Genomic DNA, 24,622 nt, shown 5'->3' on the forward strand with positions numbered 1-24,622 from the left:
GACATCAAAAAGGAAGTTGGAGGATAGTAGCAAGTAATGCTTATTCTCTACTGCCTTGTCTCTGCTGTATGTCCTTATCTTATATATTTGATATCCTCCTTTACTGTACTGATGAAAGATTATCTGCTTATTGTGCACATTAGTGATATTAAAAGCTCCCACATTCTATTCCATTGCTAAGTGAATTGATTCCTTTTTATGTAAAGCTCAAGTCTGTGATCCTTAACTAGGAAAAACTCCCAGTAACTTCAGTGGGAGTTTTCTAGGGGAAAAATGCTGTATCTGGTCCATTTAAAAATGTGCTTAATTAATGAATAATGAAAGCGACTGTATAGTGGTAAAAATAGATGATATTTGCTCAACAGGAGAAGTGGTAAGTGGGGAATCTGCATTATATTTCTAATTGGCTGTCCTTTCAACAGTCAGATTTATTGGTGTTGGTGCCTACAGCGTGATTACATAGGCTTAGCAAAATCATCATTTGATGTCATTTAGTTGTTACTGCAACCAACAGCAGCCTGTAGGGGGTAAAGTGAAGCTTTTGTCTTAAACATCAACCCTTACTCCTAAATAGGTATATTTTCAACCTCCTCCTAAGACAGCAATTTTTTGAGTAGTGAAATGGAATTAAGTAATTCCACCATAATTTAATACAGGAAAATTTTATACAGGTAGGTTATCTTGATAGTCAAAGAGAGCATGGTTACCTTATTCCTTTTAATAAGTTGGACAGTCCTACATTGGTTGTCTATACTGTGCCACAGTGTGAATGCTGGAGGTGTGAATTGCAAAGCACAACAAAGTGTCGCAATATAACTGTCCTGTGTTGACACTGCTGACATGAACTAAAAAAATTTAGTTTGAATGAAAAACACCTTGTCCCAACATAAAAGCAGCCAGAACAAGTGTACAGTCTCTTAGACATCAGTATGGAATACTGAAAGAAATTTCTTTAATCACCTAATCAGATCTATTTATGGACACTTGTTTGGCTAAAATCCAGTAAATAGAACTGTAGACCTCAGATTATTTTAACCTTCTGCAAACTACAGACCTCATACACAACATGACCAGGTAATCAAAGAAATTTAATATAATTTAAATGGTTAATCATTAATACCTAAGGAGTGTTGGTCAAGTAGCATTGAAGTAGTCTAAACAAAATGGTGAAAGTTGATAGTTTGGAGTTCTCAGAAAGGAAAGGTAAAATTTAAAGTCTGGGATTTGTTCTATACTCAGTACCCATTAAATAGTGTCCTAAATTTTCAAGATGTAGCTAAATGGGAATCTAGAAATTGTCAGTTACATAGATTCTCTGCTTATTATGTCCTGGTGCCTCGTAAATATCTACATTGTATTGTTTTATATGTAGTAGCATTTATTCTAGTAAGGTGGATATTTCAATGCTGTTAATGCACATTATTGAGGCTGCTCAGGGGTAAAACAGCCAAACCATGAGATTTGTAGCAGGTATATAATTCTTCTGGTTTCCGAATTTTATTCTACAACTTGCACTGTAAATTATGCATTTATACAGCATAAAGATGTACATTTTGATGCCATCTCCAAGAAAAAACAGAAAAGTGAAATCTGCTTCAAGAGTTTTTAGTTAAAAATTTTGAAAAATAGCTATCTTTGTATTTCAGCTGAGATTAAAAAACTGAAGTGTGGGACTGAATACAGATAGCCAGAGCTGAGAGAGATCTGAATAATATGGCTTCTGTTACTGCTAATAAAAAGCCTGCATAGCTAAATTAAGGGCTAGGAAGGTTAATTATATATTCTTTTTAGTACAAAAGATTATCAGAAATTGTGCATTAGCTAATTCACACACAGTACTAATGGAAGAGGCATACAAAATTAATTTCTACAGTATCATGTAGATTATAGGCACTTAATCTTTTATAGCTAACAACCATTCTCTCCCTTATGGTCCACACAGTTTGTGTTTTTGTGTGTATATATATGTGTATGCTGGAATTGGAAATCACAGAACCATGGAAATATGGGGCTGGAAGGGATCTCAAGGGGTTGTCTACTCTAGCCACCTGCCCTGAGGCAGGACTAAGCATACTTAGACCATCTCGGAAAGTTGTTTGTCTCACCTATTCACAAAAACATCCTCTGATGTGAATTCCACAACCTCCCTTGGAAGCCTATTCCAGAATTTAACTACCCTTATGGTTAGCTTAGATATTAGGAAAACTTTCTATGTTTCCTTTACTGTAGATTAAGCCCCATTACTACTTGTCCTACCTTCAGTGGACACTGAGAACAATTGATCTCTGTCCTCTTTATAACAGCCTGCAGCATATTGGAAGACTGTTATTAGTCCCTCCAGTCCTCAGTTTCCTTTTCGCAAAACTACATATACCCCATTTTTAAACATTTGCTCATAGGTCCAGTTTTCTAAACCTTTCCTAATTTGCTTGCTCTTTTCTGGAGTTTCTCCAATTTGTCCACATCTTTCCTAAAAGTGTGATACTTCAAAGTGGACACTGTACTCCAGCTGAGGTCTCACCAGTGCCGAATAGAGTGGGACTGTTAACTCAGTGTCTTACATACAACACTCCTGTTCATACACCCAGGAATATTAGTCTTTTTTGCCACTGCAATGTGCATCAAATTGTTGTCATGTTCAATTTATGATCCACCATAACCCCCAGATCCTTTTCTGCATTACTACCACCTAGCCAGTTATTCCCCTTTTTGTAGTGGTATATTTGATATTTTCTTCCTAAGTGTAGGACTCTGCACTTGTGTTTATTGAATTGAATTTTGTTCACTTCAGACCAATTCTCCAATTTTTCAAGGTTGTTTTGAATTCTAATCTTGTATTCCAAAGTGCTTGCAACCTGTCCCAGCTTGGTGTCCTACACAAACTTTATAAGCATACTCTCCACTCGATTATCCAAGTTATTAATCATAGAATCATAGAAAAAGAGAAGATTAGGGTTGAAAGAGACCTAAGGAGGTCATCTAGTCCAACCCTCTGCTCAAAGCAGGACCAACCCCAATTACATCAACCCAACCAGGGCTTTGTCAAGATGGGCCTTAAAAACCTCTAAGGATGGAGATTCCACCACCTCCCTAGGTAATCCATTCCAGTGCTTCACCACCCTTCTAGTGAAATAGTTTTTTTTCTAATATCCAACCTAAACCTCCACCACTGCAACTTGAGACCATTGCTCCTTGTTAATGAAAACATTGAATAGTATGAGACCCCAAAAGATGCATTTGAAAGTGTGAAAGCAAACCATTGAACACTACTCTTTGAGTATGGTTTTTCAACCATTTGTGTACCACCTTATAGTAATTTCATCTAGACCACATTTCCCCAGTTGCCTTGTGAAAATGTTGTGCGATTGCCAAAAGCCTTACTAAAGTCAAGATATATCATGTCTACTGCTTCCCTCCTATCCAATAGGATGGTAACCCTGTCAAAGAAATAGACAGTTTGTCCCTATGTAGTGTGGGTTATATTAAGGTTACCAGCGTAATCAACAGTTTATAGTATACCATAAATAGCAACAGGTAAAGGAAATTGATTCTTTGCCACATATATGTATTCCTCTACTTCATAATTATAACAAATGTTTTTCGGCTATAATCAAGTAGAAGAATGTACTTGTTGCAAAGATTAACTATTTATTTCTGAATAATGAACAAATTTGCATGTAATTTTAACAAACAAACTGGTAAACAGAAAGATGCTTGAGTGATGGAAAACCTAGAGGGAGAAAGCATGGGATTATGCAGTACCACATAAATGACAGAAGCAAATGCAGCTCAGGTTCTGGTAATTTAATTAGTGCGTTTTTCAACAGAGGCAGAATGGTCTCATTGTATGTCTGTCTTTCCAGGGCCCTAAAGCAGGGGGTTCTGCTCTGAAAAGTGAAGGAATAAGTGGCAGTTATCTTTATGTATTCACTTCTCTGGAGTCTTCTGTCTTCAGCTTGGAATATATTATTCATTACATACGTGATATAATACACAAGGAGAGGCAGGTCTTCCTTCCATACATTTAAAAAAAAATCAGGAGTACTTGTGGCACCTTAGAGACTATTTATTTGGGCATAAGCTTTCGTGGGCTAAAACCCACTTCATCGGATGCATGCAGAGGAAAATACAGTTGGATAAATATACGCGTGTGTGTGTATGTATATATATATATATATATGTATATATATCTTCCTACTGTATTTTCCACTTAATGCATCTGATGAAGTGGGTTTTAGCCCACGAAAGCTTATACCCAAATAAATAGTCTCTAAGGTGCCCCAAGTACTCCTCGGTTTTTTTGCTGATGCAGACTAACATGGCTGCCACTCTGAAACCTGCCTCCATAAATAGTACATTACTAGTGTGTCACAAGAGATATGAGTGGCTTTTGATACACTTTGATTTTTGCAATGCAATGCATACTTACTGGGTGGATCCTGGTCTCAGATGAGTGCAAGCTGGGATCAACTTGGTTGAAAACAGTGGAGTTACTGTGGTGTAAATCTGATTTCAATCAGGCCTGTATTCTTTTTTCTCATCTGTAGACGGCTATTAACAGTCTTGATAATAATATAATTTTGCTGCCTCTTCTTAACCATTTGTACACGCAACTTTTAAAATGAGATGAGATGTTTCTGGTTTACCCTCCTGGAGTGCAATATGATATTGATATGCCTGCTGTTTTATTTCCTCTCTGTCCACATAGCACACCAAGTCTCAGTTCAACTAAATTTTTTACTTATCCATATTTTATATGTGCCTTTTAGCAATGGATGGGACATACCTTACAGGACCTGAAAGGGGCTGTCATGATTATGGTTTCCCCTTCTCAGGTTCTCTAACAAAATAAGGCTGTGTCTGCTCTGAGGTGGGAAGCTATGACCTAGAGGAGTTGCCTGAGAAGCTCAAAGGAATAAGCCAGTTTTCTTCTGCTGTAGGATGGAAACTCCTCACTCCTTGGAAGGGTAGTTAAAAGCATGTACTTTTTGTTTTGTGAATCATTCTTAGAAATAACCAGCTCAAGATACTGAGGGCCTTTTGCACTGGCTCCCGAAAATAATCGGGCATATTTTCCAAAAGAGGCTTTTCCTTCTAAAGCATCTCCTATTGCTTATAAAAGTTACCTAACTGGTCTCTGCTACACTAAAATTCAGGTATGTCAGGAACTTTGTTTACTACTAAGTCACTTCAGATGTTCTTTATCCCTTTGTCTTGGCCTTTTTGGATAAACAGCTAACACATCCACGGTCAGGGACTAATCCCTGCATTTGCAGGATGTTAGATTATTTGAGTTGTAGGTCATCTTCATCACTAACTTCTGTAATATTAAGCAATTTTTATTTTACTACTTTGAGGTGGCATTCAAACTTTCAGCTTGATTCCCTCCTAATTCATGCTTGCATAAAAATAAAAATGTTCTTGGAAACTTTATTTTCCTGTACTGTAGAAATTGTTTGAGTTGACCCAGCAATAAAAATTACAAATGACCATCTTTGTTCTTAACCCCTAATTGCAGGGAGATACCACATTGGATATGGTACTTCTGCATTGCTCACCTGGTCAAACTGATTCACTGATTATATCCAAAGACTTTCATGAACATACTCATAGCTAGCTACATTTTAACTTCCCTTGATCTTGGCTCCATCTTCCATTCTGGAACCAGCATTCTGTTAATGCTGGTAAATAACTAGGCAAAACTATGTATTTTATTGACTCCTCCAGACATATGCAGACTAAACGAAATAACTAAAATGTGTTTGTTACACCCAGTTTGAATTTGGCCCAACATACACTAGCAAATCTAGTCAAAATGGAATAGGGGGTGGTGGTAGTACCAAATTTTAGCCACTTTTTTTTCCTTCAGGATTCGGTTGCAATAGTTGTGTAGGAAACAAAACTTGGAAATTTCCAACCACCTCTTCAGCTGTGGAAAAAACAGTTGTCATTTTGCTCTGTTTAGAAATTATGGCAAAACTGAGCTTTAAATGTTCATTTTAAAATGTCGTCTTTTACTTTTCCATTGAGTCCCATGCTTGTTTCTGTATTAGGGATAACATTGCTATGACTATATATTTTGTCCGCCACAGTAATCAGTAAAACTGCCTCCAGCATTTTTTAAAGCTACAGTTTTTGGATTTAGGAGTTTCCTTCTCCATTCCACTTGCTCTGCTTTTAGCTATTGGGAGACTAAATGTGTGTATTGTTCATAAAGTTACTAGAAGGCGGAAGCTTGAAATCATCTCTATTGAAATACAAGTTGATTTCTCTTTCCTGTTGGGAGCAACCCAGAGTGGATGAATTCTCCCCTTTTTTATTTTGCTTTTTTAAAGTATTTAAAAGATGTAACTTGCTGTGAGCTGACTTTTTTTTCCTTTTTGGAATTTGCATAAGAATTCAGGCTACATTATATTCAAGGTAGCCAATTTCAAATTATGTAGTTGTATGGCTTTTTCTGAAATAGCTTGGTACAGATATAGACTGTATGCACATGTACATAGGTATTTGTATAATTTTGTGGTGACAAATGATAAAGGTATCTTATTCTGCTTATTGGGGAAGAATGCAATTAGGTGAACAATGAAATCCTTAAATTTTGGGGGGAAAATCAGGACAAAGTACTATCCAAATTACTTGATAACCACGTTTCTTTCCTAGTTTATATGAAGATCGGACAATATTAATTTGCAGTTACTATAAATAGAAAACAGATCATAAGCAAAAACTATAGAACTTACAATGAATCAGATACTTAGGGCATAAAATTTGGTTTTGCACATGAATTCAAGGGAAACTGAGAACATACGGAGCTATATTCTTTCTCACTGCATTCTCTGTGTTCTTACACAAGGGAGTTCATTTGGTCTGTTTTGAGAACTTGCAAGACTGACACAGAAGCTATCCATTCGATCAGGCTCACAAAGACCACCAAGATTGCAGAACTATAAGTCATCTAAAGAGAGACTACAGCACTGAAATCTCATGGTGGCACCTTGGCTGCAACAGTTTCACAGAATATTGGACTTTGATGTGACTAGCTTTGTCCCAAGGTGTGTGTTTAGTTCCAGTGAGGAGTGGGGAGACCCAATGGCTTCCATGCAGGCATTTCTGGTGATGCATTCTACTATATGTGACCCAGGGTGCCTGGGGTAGCCCTCACTGAAAATGCCAAGGGCAGGGCAGGCTGCAAAAGGGAGAGCAGATACTCCCAAAACTGTTGGTTAACACTGAAGTTACTCTCACCAGCCAGTCACAAACTCTGCTTCTGATCCCCCACATTGGTTATCAAGAAGCTGAAAAAAGAAATCACACAACTTCCTTTACTGCATTCCAGTTCTCTGGCTTCCAATCAGCGCATAGGTGCAGTAGAGTGAAAAGTTATTTAAAAACTCTGCTCACTATACAAAGTATTCTTTTGACACCAAAGGGTCAGCCACGTTACCAAGTCAATATTAGTTTGGAGCTTACCCAAAATACCATGCTGCCAGCCAATCCTTTAGTACTAAAACTAAAGGCTTATTATAAAGAAAAAAGAACAGGAAGAGAGTTGTTAAATGGTAAAGCAGTCAGATACATACAAAGACTTCGAAGTCCATATATCAGATTCTTAGTAATATTGGTGAGCTTGCTGGCTTGAAAGTCCCTCTGGAACACATTCACAGCTTGGATACATCTTTCAGTCCCTTGTTCAGAGCTTTGTTTGTAGAAAAGTTACTCCAGAGATAAGCAAGAATGAAGACAAAATGGAGAATGATGCAGCTGCCCTTCATATTCCTTTTGCCATGTGGCTTGTACAGTAAAAGCTGTGTTATCTAGCCCTGTACCAACCGGAAAGCTCTATAAACTGGCATTTTCTAATCTCCATAAAAAGTTAAGTTTATAGTTCCAGTTGGTGCGGAGCTGGCAGGCTCCCTACCTGGCTCTGCGTGGCTCCCCGGAAGCAGTGTCATGTCCCTGTTGCTCCTAGGTGGAGGAATGGCCATGAGGGACTCGGAGTGTGGGAGGGGGTTGGGGCACAGGAGGAGGTGTGGGGCACGGGCTCTGGGAGGAGTTCAGGGGTGGGTGGGGGCTTGAGGTGCCGGATCCCGGGGTGCGGGGGCCGCTCACCCCGGCAGTTACTAGGCAGAGGCATGGCAGATGGCTATGTGCACTGCACCTGCCCCGAGGGCTAGCTTGGCAGCTCCCATTGGCCAGGAACTGCGGTCAATGGGAGATGGAGAGGTGGCGTCTGCAAGCATAGGCTTCCTGCAGAGTCGGCTGCCGCACCTCCGCCTAGGAGCAGGAAGGAATACAATTGATGGTTTAAGTTGTAATGGCCACAGTTGTGAACACGTCTCCTTTTGTCAAGAAACATGGGTTGTCTCAAAAGTCTCTCACTGCCAAAAGGATTTTATTTACTGATTTTATTTTCAAAGTTGTGCTTTAAATCTATATTCAGGTGACACCTATGTCCCGATTTGTGAGTGGGCATGAAGCCATCCTAACAGATGGGTATGAGTACAGGCCTGCCAAGGATTGAGGATTAGTGTTCCATGGAGGGACAAAGTGGCTTCAAATTTTTATCATCAGTTGGTTCTATGTATAAAGCATTCTGAAGTGAAGCCTGAAGTGTGATTTCTGCTGAAGGAGGCCCAAATGCTAATGATGATGATATTTAAATAACTTTTAACATCCAAACTTCAGTTACCGGACATATCTGAAATCATTGGATAATTGTTAAAAATCTAAGTCATCTGGAGAAGGGATGGGGTGGAGGGAATAAATAAAAGAGAAGAAAATGATTTGCAGTGGCTGTGCTAGGTCATGTATTAGTGGAATGTAGAATTTCTGTTCTACTGGACCTCAGCTAGGAAGATGACATCAAGGAACTTCTCTTTAGGAAGCGAGTTACTTTCAGTCTGGTTAAATGTAAGGGAATATGCCTTTCCTGTGGTGGAGCTTTCTGAATAATTAGGTGTAAGCTGCTGCAGTGATATGATTTAAGTCTTGTGTATTTGAATACAATTTGGCCCAAGGCAGGGTTTAGAGCAGTAGACTTTCAGCTATTTTTTTTTTAAAGAGCCATGCTTGAAATATTGTTACTTTTTTCATGGAGTTTAATTGAGGCTTGGAAAGAATTACATCTATACTGCAAATATTCCATAGCCGTTGCATTGTATATCCAGCATAAAAATAGTTCAGTGGTGCATGTTTTCTTTCCATCTGTATATTTTCTTTCCCTTTGAGGGGTTGGGGGGATAAATGAGTCTGAGTCAAAAAATTGAACTACCTATGCACTGTCTACAGTGAGAGGGTTATTTTTTTAAACTTCATTTATTCTGAAGTTGTCTGGCTTAACTTTTGGATCTGAGGAGTTTCTGCCTAGCTTGGCATTGTTTTTACTCACAACTGAATCCTTATGATGCTGATAACTGAAAATGTGGCAGAAATAGACAATCAGTTGCATATTTCGTTTTGATTAAGTCTGTTTGATCGGGATTTGTATAACAAATTATGTAACCTTAGTAGAGAATGGGAGGCATGACCTAGTGATTAAAGCACAGGGCTGGGCATTAGGAGGTTGGCAGTTTGCCACTGCCATAGACTTGCTGTGTGATCTTAACCAAAATGAATCAGCTTCTCTGCTTCAGTTACCTTATGAGTAAAATAGGAAATCATGCTTGTTTACATCAGAGCCTTGTTTCACTAATGTTTGTAAAACACCTGGAGTGGCTTTATACTAGGAAAGTAAAACAAAACCAAGTTGTAAGGGTTTATTTTTTTTACCACAAGGGGGTGAGGGTGGGAAGTAATTAATAAGAGATAATGATCGGGATTTGCTCCTCTGTGATTGTGGGAGGGCAACAAAGTAACAGTTATCAACTTTCATATACATTGGGCACATGGATAAATAATTACTATATAATCTATATGAGTGTATCATGCTAACTAAAATCTCACTATTTGCATGCACAATTTAGGAGATACCTTGAAGGCTTTTAAGGTCAGGCTTGACAAAGCCCTGGCTGGGATGATTTAGTTGCGGACTGGTCCCGCTTTGATCAGGGGGTTGGACTAGATGACCTTCTGAGGTCCCTTCCAACCCTGTGAGTCTATGAAGTCCTGAATTTTCTTTGATTCATAATTTAAAGTACACTTTAGCTCAATTATAAAATATCCTGAGCATAAAGCCTTTGTTTTGATGTCTCAATATAGTTTTGAGACAAAGTTCTGTAGATATATAATTTTGGGGGATTTACTACTCAATTGCATCCTCTCTCTTGCAAGATACTCGAAGGAAATTTTAATAGTTGCTAAGTTTCAGGCACCTCTGGGGAGACTGTATTTGTTGAAGTGGTGAAGCTGAATTTAATTTTTTTGGGCCAATCAATGTAGATGTTTTTCCTGGAAGGTATGAAATTTGTTCCTGCGTGTAATGTTCAGGACTCATTTCCTGGAAGTTAAGGGAAGTTGAGATGGGTGAGGTAACTGAAGAAAAGAATTTGTAAACTTCTGTAATTGTATGGACTGAGCTGTCATAGCAGCTGCATAGCAATCACCATTGATTCTGTAACCGACAAAAGTGGTTTAACTCACTGATGTGATATTTTTGAAAGCTACGATCATATATTTTTCAGAAATAATGAATAACTGCCCGTTCAGTTCCTTATACAAGCAAACATCAATAAAAATGTTGACAAGTGTCTTGCATATGCAATTGGCTCAATATTTAAAAACAATGTGTGTAATCCCTGAAATATTTATGAATGCACGTTAGTTAAAAGTTAGCATTTTGAAGTGCTTAAATATGTAAACTTGAGTAGATTTACAATAAGCTTTAAAGAGTAGTTACTGCTGCATCTACTGCAAAAAGATAGGTAACATATAAGACTGACCTAAAAGGTGAGAACTGAGTTAAGGTACAGTTTGTTTGCTTGAAAGTGTATTTATGGTTACAAATGGTACTATGTAAAAATGGCACTTTCTTACCTGCTGCCAGCAATCATATTGTGTATACAGTGATGATTGCATCCTGAGTACAGTACTTTTTAGTCTCAGTCATTCATGTTTGCATATTGGCTCTGCAGTGCTATAAGCAGGTGATCTGGATTCTTCTCTAGCTGGTGCATTATAAAAGAAAAGCATTGCCATTACTTAGCTAGGGTTCTTTAGAAGGACTTGCAAGGGGGCAAATCTAAATAATTTCATGGTACTGATTGCTTGGTGGAGTAGCGATGGAGACCAGTGTCCTATTAGCCAGCAAATGGGCTTTTGCCTGTCCCTCTTTATAGGGGGTATGTGAGGGCTGCCAGATGCAGGGTGGGGCATTGGCTTCCACCTACCCATCCTTGGGGTTGGGATTTTGGTCTGGGTTACTGATGGTATCAGTGGGGGTTGTTTCTGGATTAGCAAATATATCGAACAGCGGTGATGTTTCCCAGTGTGGTCTGCACTTTGCTGATTGCCTGTCAGGGTCAGTGTTAGTCGACGGCCAAGGATGTTTGGTGAGGTGCCAGCTATGCCCGTTTATACCATCCGTGACTTTAACCGCTAGGACGCACTGTCCCTTCACGGCGGGCAGCCCGGGCTAGGCTGACAGATGCCCCAAGGTCCTAACCACCCGTGACTTTAACTGCTAGAGCTCAGAGCTCCTTCGCAGCGGGCAGTCAATACTGACTGACAGGTGCCCCAATGGCAGCACTAAGAGCCTCTCCACACCCGTGACTTTAACTGCTAGAGCTCAGAGCTCCTTCGCAGCGGGCAGCCAGGATTGACTGACAGGTGCCCCAAGAGTTTGCCCCGTGGAGGCGGCACAACTCAATGCTAGGCTCTTAGTACTCTCACCTAATGGCCAGGCTTTAGAGCCAAAACGGCTGAGGTTCTTTAATTGTGTTGGCTGCTTTACAGTAAACCAGAGAAAACAAGTCAGGCTTATGCATAAATGGTTACCAAAATTTATTAAGCTAGATTCTAATCATGTGGTTACAAAATTGCTAGTGCCTACTTATTTAAATGTAGAGATGTTACACACACAAACAAGTTACAAAACTGAAGCCACAATCCCAAAGAAAGAAAACAAAGTATAGAGCTCTATTTCAAAATATGTGTACACTAAAGATAGGAGATCAGGTGTGGGTGCTTCTTACCCTCCTTGCATCTCTCGATTCCAGCGGTGCCAAGCCAGGATCGGTCACTCAATTCCGCGGAAAGACAAATAATGGACAAGGCGTAGGGACCCTCTTAGCTGCAGAAGCCTTGGGAGGCTGTCACTTATCTGACCAGCAGATAGATAGTGAAAAGCACTCAAAAATCATGGTGCTGTAGGTCCCCTACTTATACCTCTGTACTCCTTTATTCTCTTTCTCCTTTCTTATGCCAAATTGAGGCTGGTCTGTCGGGGTGACGCCAGCTTTTGCAAGAGTAGTTTACACTTGCAAAGGAGAGAAACAATAAGTTTCGACTACTGGACATTTCTTTTATCAGGGTAAATATTTTCCCACCTAGGATGTTGGTGTGTGTGCATCACACTATTTAGTAGGGGCTAAGAGCCATGTCTGTCACAGGGCCTCTGCCTGCTGTGAGCTTAATCCTTGTATCTGCTCCCAGAGGCACATTGTAGCAGCACACCTGTGCTTTCACAGCTTCAAAGGCTGTGCTGGAATATATGTTAAGTGCCCTGTTCCGGCTTCCTCCTGTGTTTCCAGCAATGCTGGTCTGAGGGGGGGCGGGGGGCGTTGGCTGTCTGGCTACAGTCAGGTAGGAATTTTTCTCTGGATCGCTTTTCTTCCATGTTGTTGAGGCCTCTCACGGTCACTGAGTTCTGAAATAAACAATTTGGACTATCAGGTATAACTGTCTGGGTAACAGGTGGAAATCGCCTGTGTTGTATTCCCAAATAAACTTGCAACCAGTTCACTGAAGGTGAAATTCATACCTTTTTTTTTTTTTTGCAGAGGGCCAGCATAAGGGCTGTTAACTACCAAAGGGCTGAGCAATTAATGGTCAGTGCTTTGCATTCATATATTTCGATTTTCCCCACATACACTGGGTTTAGGAAAGCTAAGAAAAAGCAAAACTTACCTAAAAGTATATCATACAGATATTGTTGTGAAGTGGTTGAGAACTCAAACTTCATAATGCTGGAGGAAGAGGACTGTTTTTTGAGAAACCCGGCCCAGAAGTTGTTCTGTATTATGGAGGTCCCGCTGCAAACATCTTTTGAAAAGGAAACTATTTCCCAGCAATTTAAAAAGGGAGACAAATATTTTTGTTTCGTTTGAAGTAGCTATACAGTATTCTTAATCACAATTTGGATTTGTCATTTGACTGAACTTTTCTTTAATGTTTTGTCTGTAACCAAGTGCATTAGTCAAAGGATTACAACTGGGTTTAACGATGCTTCTGGCTATTGTTTACCTTGCCCCACACGTTACCCTGCTTAGTTTTATGGTCAAAAAACCAAGCTAAAACACCACTTCCTGAAGCAATATTAATATATTATTGGGACTTTGCTATCTTGTTGAATTAAACATCTGTTGATCTCGAGGCACCTTACAAAGGGGCATGTGAGTGGTAAGAATCGGTATCACCAGTTTACAGATGGGGGAATGGAGGCAAAGGCGGTTAAGTGACTTACATAAGGTCCCATGGTGAGTTGGTGGCAGAGCCGGGAATAGAAGCTGGATCTTCTGTCTCCTAGTCCCATGACCTGTCCAAAGGCCCATGCTGTCTCTGCTTACAAGATTTGAAAGTTAAATTGTTTGTCAGGATTTTCCCCTATTAGGCAGACCATCTATACATTTTCTTAGACTTGTTATGAAATATTGAGGCTTCCCGGGGGGCACCATGGTTATGAGGCGCCTTGCTATCACCCGCCCATAGCATGAGGAAGTCTTGTCTGTGCCTGCCTGGGGGTCAGCTCCCTAACCCCATGAGCAACACAAGCACTCCGCTCTGGGCCTCGTTGGCCCTGCAGTCAACCCCACGTGCCATGAGCAACACAAACACTCCGCTCTGGGCCTCGTTGGCCCTGCAGTCACTCTACAGGTTAGCGATAGGCACAGTCCAACCCTTGAGCCCTCCGAGCGTCGTCCTGGAGTGTCCTGCCCTTGTTCCACTGGACATGCTCAGATTTACAGACTCACTGCTCCCAAAGGAACACCACCCTCCAGCTTACCAGATAGCCACAGCACTTAAATAAGTTAAAAGTGAAAACAAGTAAAAACTTATTTAACACAGTGATACCAAGTAGATATGTTCGTGTCTTACAGAGGAAAGCTCACCCAAAGTCCTGCCAGCATTTTACAGCCTGGCTTGGCTGTGATCTTCTGTTCCTGAGACAAGTCATGCTGTCAGCTTGCCTACTAGGTGAAAGATGCTGGGTATCTCTTGGTACTTTTAGAGGTATCAGGACAGTTCTTTATTCTTTTTCAAGAACAGGATGACTCCTGTTCTTTTACTTGTTTTCACTGTCAACTTATTTTAAGTGCTGTTGTGATCTCGTAAGCTCATGTTCCTTTGAGAGCAGCGAGTCTGTAAATCTGAGAATGTGTATTCCCTCTCATTGATTTTGTAAGCTTTTAATCGACATCTGGCTCTGTATGCAAATAGGCTTATGTTGTGAGAGACAAAATGCAGAATGCTCAGACAGGTTGATAAATGTCTGCTATCTCCTCTTAGAAAGGAACTAGTCTGACATGTCACCTCTTTGAGAAGATAATTTCCAGTATAGATACATAACTTGCTAAATATTGTCCGTACATTTTGCATGATTATGATGACCATTGGGTTACTGGCTCTTAATAAAGACTTTTCATACCACCTTTTGGTGAAGTTAATATGCTTTTATCTGACCCAGGGGATCCATGTCAAATCCTGTGTTTCCTCTGGGCCCTCTGCCAGTTGGCACCAAGAGGATTTTGCATCACAAACATTGTTCAGTTTAATATAAAATGTTATGTATGTTAATGGCACACTCAGCTGAGTAGATGATGACTAAACTGTGTAAAACTGCTCTATTCAACTTGGATAGTAACAGCCACATGGCACGGATCTGTCTTTTTGTTTTGTTGGAGTACCATGTACTCTAACTGCACTATGATGCTGACCCAGCAAAACACTTAAGTAGGTGCTTAATTTTAAGCACATGACCAGTCCCCATTGACATCAGTGAGACTACTCATGCTTAATTCTCTTGCTGGATCAAGGTGCGTAGTAAAAGTAATAATCCATGATGAAAATGTCAACTGATTTGATGTATGCAGTGTAGTTGTAGCCGTGTTGGTCCCTGGACATTAGAGAGGCCAGGTGGGTGAGGTAATTTCTTTTAATGGACCGACTTCTGTTAGTGAGAGAGACAAGTTTTCAAGCCACACAGAACTTGTCTCTCACCAACAGAAGTTGGTCCAATAAAATATATTACCTTGCCCACCTGGTCTCACTGCTTTGATGTGTACTGTCTTTACTGAATATTAATTTTCAGCAATTTAAAGTATACGGGGGGTCATGAATATAATGAAGTTATATTGTTACATTGAAGTTACTTGGTGTTGAGTTAAAAAACCCCAGCAAAAAGCAAAGCTTTTAAAAATGAGGTTTTTTTATGCACATTTGTGTGAATAAAAAAAAAAAATAGAGGCTTCATGGTTTGTTTTGTTTGCTCATTCAAAAGTTCTCACTTTCTGGAGAAAATAAACTCATTTGCAAGTAGAAATTAGACCTATTCTGAGTGAAAAGTGAAAGCGTGATGAAGAGTTTTTGATGTGGGAAAAAAAAATCTGTGTTTACAAAAACAATTTTAAGGTACAAGGTGTTACCTGAAACAAATTGGTCAAAATTTTAGCTCAGTGCCTCACTGAAAAGTTTTCAACAGGTCTGCACATTTATTGTAATTCTTTTGTTCTAAGGTTTGTTGAAACCTCTAAAGCTACATTCAGCTTTGATCTCTTGCTGGATGGTTTTTAGAGACATGAGAGGAAAGTGCAGTTAAAATGACGTCTCCTCAGCCTCATTCACTGTTTTACTATATTCTGTTTGCTCACTTTAGACTCAACTTTGTAATGAAAATAATACTCAGCGTTCTTGATTAATAATTATTTGGTAGTATGTAACATCAAGTCTTTCGGAAATATCCCTGTTCTTTACCTGTAGCCACTCAGCTTTTCTTAAAGTTGTTTATTTCTAGTTCATGTAGTGCTTTCTCCCAAACTTTCCCGGAAACAGTACTCATAAATAAAATATCAATTTGTTTGAGCTGGAGATACAGCAGACTTTTCATTTCATTGGGGTTGTTCAGTTGAAAATGAGGACAGAAATTGGCTCAGCTCTTAATATTTGGAACTTCTGTTGCAGATAGGAGTCTTCTCATTAGATCCATTCTTAAAAGTTTTTCCATGTCTGTCGAGTGGGTGTCTCTGAAGGGTTCACATTTACTTAACTTTTGCTATGAAATAATAAATGTTTCTTACCCGTATTTTACTTTCTGGACATGTGTGAATCCTTTCATGTCTCAAACGTTCCCCTCAGATCAATTATGGTAGAAAAGCAATCTTACTCCTGTCAAACAAACAAAAATGAAACACACCACAAAAACAAAAGCAACCCAACATCTCAACAGAAAATAAACCCAGCTTGATTTAATACAGCATTTCACTTTGTAAAGAAATATAGGAGTTCTTTGCAGTCTTTCATACATGAAGTCAACAAGTATTCACAGACCAGTGTCCCTGGCATTGAACAACACTCCAAACTTAGCTGAAGGCAGGTTAGCATTTTATCTAAACTGGTTTGTCATTTATGTGTGAAGTATATTGGTAAGCAGCGAAGGCATCAAAGACGTTGAGGAGTCCTTGGGGCATGAGAGAGAAATCAAGAATACTAAAAAGAAAAGGAGGACTTGTGGCACCTTAGAGACTAACCAATTTATTTGAGCATGAGCTTTCGTGAGCTACAGCTCACTTCATCAGATGTTTACCGTGGAAACTGCAGCAGACTTTATATACACACAGAAATCATGAAACAATACCTCCTCCCACCCCACTGTCCTGCTGGTAATAGCTTATCTAAAGTGATCAACAGGTGGGCCATTTCCAGCACAAATCCAGGTTTTCTCACCCTCCACCCCCCCACACAAATTCACTCTCCTGCTGGCGCCAGGAGGGTGGGGTGGAGGGTGGAGGGTGAGAAAACCTGGATTTGTGCTGGAAATGGCCCACCTGTTGATCACTTTAGATAAGCTATTACCAGCAGGACAGTGGGGTGGGAGGAGGTATTGTTTCATGATTTCTGTGTGTATATAAAGTCTGCTGCAGTTTCCACGGTAAACATCTGATGAAGTGAGCTGTAGCTCACGAAAGCTCATGCTCAAATAAATTGGTTAGTCTCTAAGGTGCCACAAGTCCTCCTTTTCTTTTTGCGAATACAGACTAACACGGCTGTTCCTCTGAAACCTGTCAAGAATACTAAGGTGATGGAGACTTCTGCTATTAAATCTGAGAAAGGAAGAGCTTATTGTGCTTCACTGTTTCAAAGAGGATTTATTTCAAAATAACATTGACTTATTTTTTCCTTTTCATAAGAGAATATTTTACCTTTCAGAATGCAGGGACATTCTGCTTCCAGTGATTACAAAAGAACTGAAAGAACTACTAGAACAAAGGGAAGAGCAACAACTTCAGCTTCAAGAGAAGAAGTACTGTGTAGAATTACTCAATAGCATCCTGGAGGTCCTCAGCTATCAAGACACAGTAAGTATTGATGAAGATGTAGATGGCTCAAGCCTACAGAGGCTGAGCTGATTAAATTGTAAAATATTGATGCTGAAGAATCTCATTTAAATGCTAAATATAAGTTGATGGCAAGTTAAACTCATCAATATTTCAGGGGTAAAATTCTATAGCAGTGAGGGTATGAAAGGTGAGATACTAAAATCTAGGGCTTTTTTTCTTCTCAACTTCTGTTTAATATTCCTTGAGTAGTCAGATGTTGTAAATCAGTAAATCAATCTCCATTTATTCCATCTGAGGCTTGGGCCTGTCTAAATTAATTTGTTGAAGTTAATTTTAGACTAAGGTGGTGAAGTATACTAGAATGTTACCTAAATATTTATTCTAAAGTTCATTTTACCCATTTATAAAACATCTTCCTCTTTTCTAAAATTATTTTTAAAGTATTTACTAAATATAGAAAAAGTGGTACTTACATTACATATATTGAACAAAGCTTTCAAAGAAAGATTCAGCTTCATTTACTGTCAGTCAGCTTCCTCGTATACTTGGGTGTTACTGGAGACGATGGTTCTGCTTGGTATAATGGGACGTTGCTTTGGCATAGGATCTATTTTTTGAAGTTGCTGCTTTTCTGTAATCACTGAACTCTTGTTCTCTAGCTGACTATTAAGTCTGCAAAGTGTTGTTTTCTGATTCACTGTGTGAAGAATGTACAACAGCGAGTCCAGGTCAGAATGTAAGTGGAGGACTGTACCTTACTTTAGCTGTACGTGTATTCCTTAATTAAGAGCACACTTTGATGGGCTTCTTTGTGTTCTGCAGTGGCTGGCTGGATATACAGAGAGGATTTGCTGTTGCTTTGGATGCTTCTTATGGAATGAGCACATAAGTACCTGAGTTGGGAGCGCTGGAGCCTCCATCAGGCATAGATGCTTTATCTTGAAGAGTTGTGATTTCTGTTAGATTAATCTCTGTAAGGCTACATCTTACACTACATACCACTGGCAGCGGTGTGTGGGATATGCGTAGCTACACATTGCAGAAGAAAGCGGGCTGTATCCACGCTGTGGTGGGTAACTACATGTGTCTGTGAAAGGTTCTGGCAGAGGGGATGCAGCAGGGAAAGGCTTCAGCAGCTCCCAGATGCCTACCCCCTGTCAGAGCCTTCCCCCACTTTCGGAGCCTTGCTCCCTGGTGCGGAAGGGCTCTAGCAGCATAAAGCTGCTGGAGTCTTTCCGAGATGCCACAGCCTTTCCCTGTATCAGGGAAGGGTTCCAGCAGTGGGAAGGCAGCCAGATGCTCCTCTGCTAAAGATACCAGTGTGGACGTGGTGCCTTGGACGAGTAGAGAACTGTGTAGGATAGTTCCCAAGTTCTTACCTACAGCTTTCAGCCATGTTTTAGCTCTACTTATCTAAGCTGTGTCTTGCTCTCCACACTGATATTTATACCCAGGCTAGGGGGCCTTCGTGAGGATGTACGCTACATGTCACTGAAAGAAGCGTGCACTGTAGACATGCCCTCAATGGTACAGGGATGTTTTCTGGGGGCATTCAGGGTCATTAGGTACCTTGCTATCACCTTTCCATAGTGTGAGGAAGCCTTGTCTGTGCCTACGGTGGGTCAGTTCACCAACTCCACCAGCCTCTGGCAACACAAGCACTACCTTCTAGGCTTACACAGGCCCTGCACGTTCCCTTTACAGGTTAACAATATATGCACACACCCACTCGTAAGTTCTCCAAGAGTCCCCCTGGAGTGCCCAGCCCCCTATTCACTGGACACTTCCAGAATTCCCAGATCCTCTGCTTCCAGAGGAACCATACACCCAGCTCACCAGTTACACATTAGATCACAATTACACAGCACTTTGTTACGTTTACAGTAACAAGAAGTTTATTTAACAAAGAACAGAGACTTGAAAAGAAGCAAGTATAATGAATGGAATTAAAAGGTTACATATAAAATAAAATCATAAAACACTGTCTAGAGGGTGAGCGTAACTAACATAATATTCCCCCGTCGCATAAAGCTCTCACAAAGTTTCTCTCCCAGCGTCTAAGAGCCAGACTGATGTGATGCTCTGTTCATAAGACAAGACAGCTGCCAGCTTTTCCCCTTGGTGAAGGATAACTGGGTGCAAATTTGCACCCCCACATATAGTGCCAACAATCCATTGTCTTCCATTTGTAAAATGGGTTAATCTCCAGCTGCTTCCCCACCCCACCCACAGCCTCCCATGGAGACTTGATTCACATTTTGCTTAGGCTGTAAGTAGGTGTTCATTGCGAAGTATACACTACTTTATCTACCTGTCTCTGTACATTAGCATGTCTTGCCTGAAAGAAACTTGTTCATCACCTTCTGATGACCAGCCCCAAGTCACAAACCTTGAGAACATAATTGTCTGTATATATTCACAACTCCATACATGTTATCTGTACAAACGTTTCATAATGATTATGAGGACCAGCATGACACATGCTTACAGATGAGACCTAACATGACATTCTTTAGTGGGCTTGTATTGTACATATCAAACCCAGGGCATCCCTGTAACCCTTATGAACTCCTGTACTCTCTGCCAGTTGGCACCAAGAGATCCCTGGGTCTCAGACTCTGGGGATAAAGACAAATTTATTTTACTCTGATTTTACCTTCTCTCCTTTAAGTGGGGCCATATCCCAATGACACAGTCACCACTGTACATTGGTTGTATAGTTCTGTAGTTCTCAAAGTATGATAGGCACTTTAGGCCTATTTGTAAGGGTGAAAAGTTTGAGGTATTTTCAGGGGTTTCTTATTCTCTCATTCTCGTTTATTTCATGGAGGAGCTAAATGATAGTTAATTGGGCTTGTGGAAAAACATGAAATGTAAAGAGGGAGTTATCAAAGGAGATGGTGAAACTTAATCTACCAAAGTTTCTCCAAAGCAGGGGATTACAGGCTTATGAAACTCTATGGTGAGCAAAACACAAGAATGAAAAAGGATGGGTACGTGTTCTGCACAAACTTATTACATACCTCAAGTAATATATTTTAAATAGGTTCATTTTTTTTCAAATTAAATCACTCCATTTCAGTTCTAGGATGCTGCCATGTTAAAGGTGAAAAGTATTACTTTCATAATTTCTAACATTTACTAATATACCCGTTGTCAAAGAGTTTAGGAATGAGAAGTCTAGGGTCACTGGTTAATCCTTTTGAAGTATATGTAGATAATGAAAAAGCAATTTTCCTCTCTAAGCCTTTTATTTCCTTTTGAAGTAGAGGTGTTGAAGTATTAACAAAGAAAGGTGAAGCTTTAGAACATCTGACTTGTTAACATTTCATTCTGATTCTGATAATAGAGCTAAAATTTTAAAATGGTTTTCAGATTCCTTTCTTGAAACAGAGTTCATTTCAGTATACTTTGCCAGAAGCTGGGAATGGGCGACAGGATGGATCACTTGATGATTACCTGTTCTGTTCATTCCCTCTGGGACATCTGGCATTGGCCACTGTCAGAAGACAGGATACTGCGCTAGATGGACCTTTGGTCTGACCCAGTGTGGCTATTCTTATATTGTTATGTTCACGTGCTGAGTAAAACGTGGCTTTGAAAATTTGCATCTTGAAAAGATCTTGTTTTTGATGTGAAATGAATGTTTTTAACTTCATGAAAATGCAAAATTTGAAAACACTCAAATTTAAACTGATATCTCTGCAGCTGTTCCTAAAACTCAGCAGGTAGATAAACTGCAAAACTGATTAAACAAACATGTTCTTGTTTCAGTGGAATGTAATATTTTATTCTCTTCGGTTTTCCATGTTTACTGAAACTCTGGCAACTGCGCGCTCAGCAATTTTGAAAACCCTTGAAAACTGCTTATTTTAGATTTTACTTCAGAATACTTCAGTTCTAAAACCATTTGAATACTAGTGTGCTGCTGAAAGTTTAAAGAGCAGCTAGACTTTTAAATCTTGCCTTATAGAAAATTGATGATAATGGCAAATTGGTGGCTACTCTTGGCCAGTTTTAACAAGTAAAATATCCTAGGATTGATCACCTTGCATAAGTAGTACCTTGTACAATGTGCACAGTGTTCTGCTCCTTAGATGGGTGGATTTGACCTGTTCAGATCCTGGCCTTGTCTACACTGGCAATGGTGCTTAGGGTATGTATATCTACAGTGAAATGCAGGTTGTGTCCACACTGAAATATGTAGCTAAGTATGGTAATGAAAGGCTCTGGCAGGGGGAAGTAGTGAGGAAAGTCTCCAGCAGAAGGATGCTGCCATAACATTTCACTACTGTCTCCTCCCTGCCAGGGCCTTTTCCTGCTTCGGGGGCCTTTCCCTGTGGCAAGGAAAGACAGGGGCAGTGGGATGCTCTACTGCTAAAAATAGTGTAGACGGGGAAGCATTGTTTGGGCGAGTATAGAGCGTCATGTAGGGTACATGATGTTATGGTTCTGGCATGTCTTTACTCACCTAAACTGTGCCTGACTGTCTGCACAGCTATTCACACCTGTGCTAGAAGGTGTACAGTGTATGTACTCTACACATCACTGTAAGTGTGTTAGAGAACCCCGAGACACAAGTGGGAGCAAAGGTTTTCGAAGGCTGGTTCTGTTCATTGGTTCTTGACTTCTCTGGCTCTTGAGAAGCCTCCCAGTTAGCTCTTGCCTTTTAATTTTTCTTGGGAGATAAGTGGGATGCCTTTAGCAATAAGATTATGTTGATCCAGTTCTCGTTTTGACTGTGAATCCCTGCAGAGTTGAGGTTAGGACCATATAATTTGGAGCAGATATACCCCAAGCTCTACCTTCTGCAGACATGTGGAATGTTGTTTCCCACTGTATAGCCACTGAGTGTCTTCTCCGTGAATTATTCTGCAATGCTCAGAGGTGGGTGGGTTAAATACACTGTAATCCCGGGATAATCTTTAAAGAAAAATGAAATGAATGCCTGTACTCAGCAAGAAAGTCTCTACTCACCCATTTTTTAGTCATTGAAATATGACCTTGAAATAGAAACACCATCTTTATAAAGATCAACAATCGATATGTCCTGGAGGCAAACTTAGATATTTGAGAATTTGAGTAGCTATTCCATTTCAGACTTCTGATAGGAACAAAGATTAGATAACAGCGATGTTCTGTTTCTCAAAATTGAAAAGTGAAATAATTGATTCTGTATTTTTGAAAATATTAATGATAGTTTTAGCAATAGGTTTTAAAACTTATTTTAATCTTTAGATACTATTCTAAGGGGTTTTTGCTATTTAAGCACTGTCAGTGTGCTTCGACCAATACAAATTAGATGTCCAATGACATAACAGTCCAGACAAAAGAGAAAATGTGTCTACACAGTGTAGGAGATGCTCACAACAATACACTCAGTGTATATTTTAATAGTAGATTTGTGATAGAAAATATTTTTCTTTTCAAACATGGTTAAAATAATAAAGTATGATTTTAATATTACTTAACTGTAATTTATCACCTCTGAGAACTGGCTTAGCTTTCAGATGAGATCATGCCAATCGGAGACATTTAATTCTCTAAAAATGGAAACAAAAACCACCAAAAGTGCCATTCTTTACATGGATGAGCGGGATCCATGTAATAATTATCCACAATAAAATATTATTGAGGAAATACCTGAAAGCGAGCAAAGGGAGGACAGCCTTTCTTTTAAACACTGCACACAAGATTTACAGATCAGGAATATCTATTTTTTTTAAAATATGCTTGATATCAATAAAAATTTCAAATTTACCTTACAAAGGATCGGATCCTGAAGCCATTGCTCCTCTCTCTCTCTTTTTACTCAAACAAGTAGTCCCGTTGATTTAGATGGGACAGTGTCACTTTCAGGGATGCAATACAGACCAGTGAGGAGTTGTCACCTCCTACCCTGCTACTTTGGGTGCCTCACAATGCTTTGCTTTTGTGGCTCCGAAGCTGGGCTGCTCATAAACAGCCTACCAGCAGGCAGGTCACACCCTGAGTGTCTGTGTATAGCTATAGCCCTGGTCCAGCAACCCTGACCCTAGCAGCCTGTCAGAAACACAACAGCCACATTCTGGCTTCCAGCAGCCTTGGTTACTACATACTCCCAGCCCTGGATTTTCCCAAAAATGTGTTCTGCACTGTCCAGCCCTCTCTGGAGCAGTTTGGATATTAGACGTCCAATCCCCCTGTAAGGGGTCAATATTCAACAGTTGCCTACTTCAGCTGGAGTTACCAAACAATTCAGTTTAAACACAGCACTGGATTAGTTTTGATTTTAAAAAAATCAAACAAGCTTATTTAACTACAAAGAGACATTATGTGAGTACAAGTATAAGGTATTAAAGTCAGAAATAAATAAAGATGAACACACGATCTAGTCGCTAAAATTTAACAACCCTGGCTTGATTCAAGATAAAGTCCTTACAACATGTTTCCAGCAGCATTGCTAATCAATTTTTCTTGTCAGGATCCCTCCCAAAAGTCAAAAGGCTGGTTCCTTTGTCGTCTTAGTTGAGAGAGAGAGAGTGGAAGATAGGGAAAGATAACCTGGGGTATTTTTGCCCCTCATTTTTATGGTCCAGTCACCTTTTAAAATGCCTTTTCCTGAGCATCCTAGATAAAGTTCCTTCCGTCTATGACGATGGAGACATGGAGTCTTGTGGTGATGGAGGTTCCATGTTGTTGTTTGCTAAAATGCAGATCAATCTATTCTTGCACTCCCACTTCCTTGCCGAAGAATGGCTCCTTGACCAGTAATTGCCAGTCAACTGTGGCACCTGGCTAGAGGCATCAGCTTGTCCTTTGCCTTTAGGAAATGAGTTTACTCCTCTTGCTGTCCCAAGGACCCTGTTTACTACTTGAGGTAAACCCACATATCTTTGTTTAGCTCAGTCAGGGCTACATGAGTTTGAATATAT

General features: G+C 39.9%; 1 protein-coding gene across 1 annotated transcript in view; it reads left to right on the forward strand.

The window, feature by feature from the left end:
• Positions 1–24,622, forward strand: part of DOCK2 (dedicator of cytokinesis 2) — a 501,787-nt gene that overhangs the window by 162,632 nt on the left and 314,533 nt on the right. Inside the window, exon 26 of the mRNA XM_073355961.1 lies at positions 17,578–17,726. Within this exon, the coding sequence (XP_073212062.1) occupies positions 17,578–17,726 (149 nt within the window). The remainder of the gene's footprint in view (positions 1–17,577; positions 17,727–24,622) is intronic.

The sequence above is a fragment of the Lepidochelys kempii genome, chromosome 8, assembly GCF_965140265.1.
Source record: "Lepidochelys kempii isolate rLepKem1 chromosome 8, rLepKem1.hap2, whole genome shotgun sequence".
Taxonomy (NCBI): Eukaryota; Metazoa; Chordata; order Testudines; family Cheloniidae; genus Lepidochelys; species Lepidochelys kempii.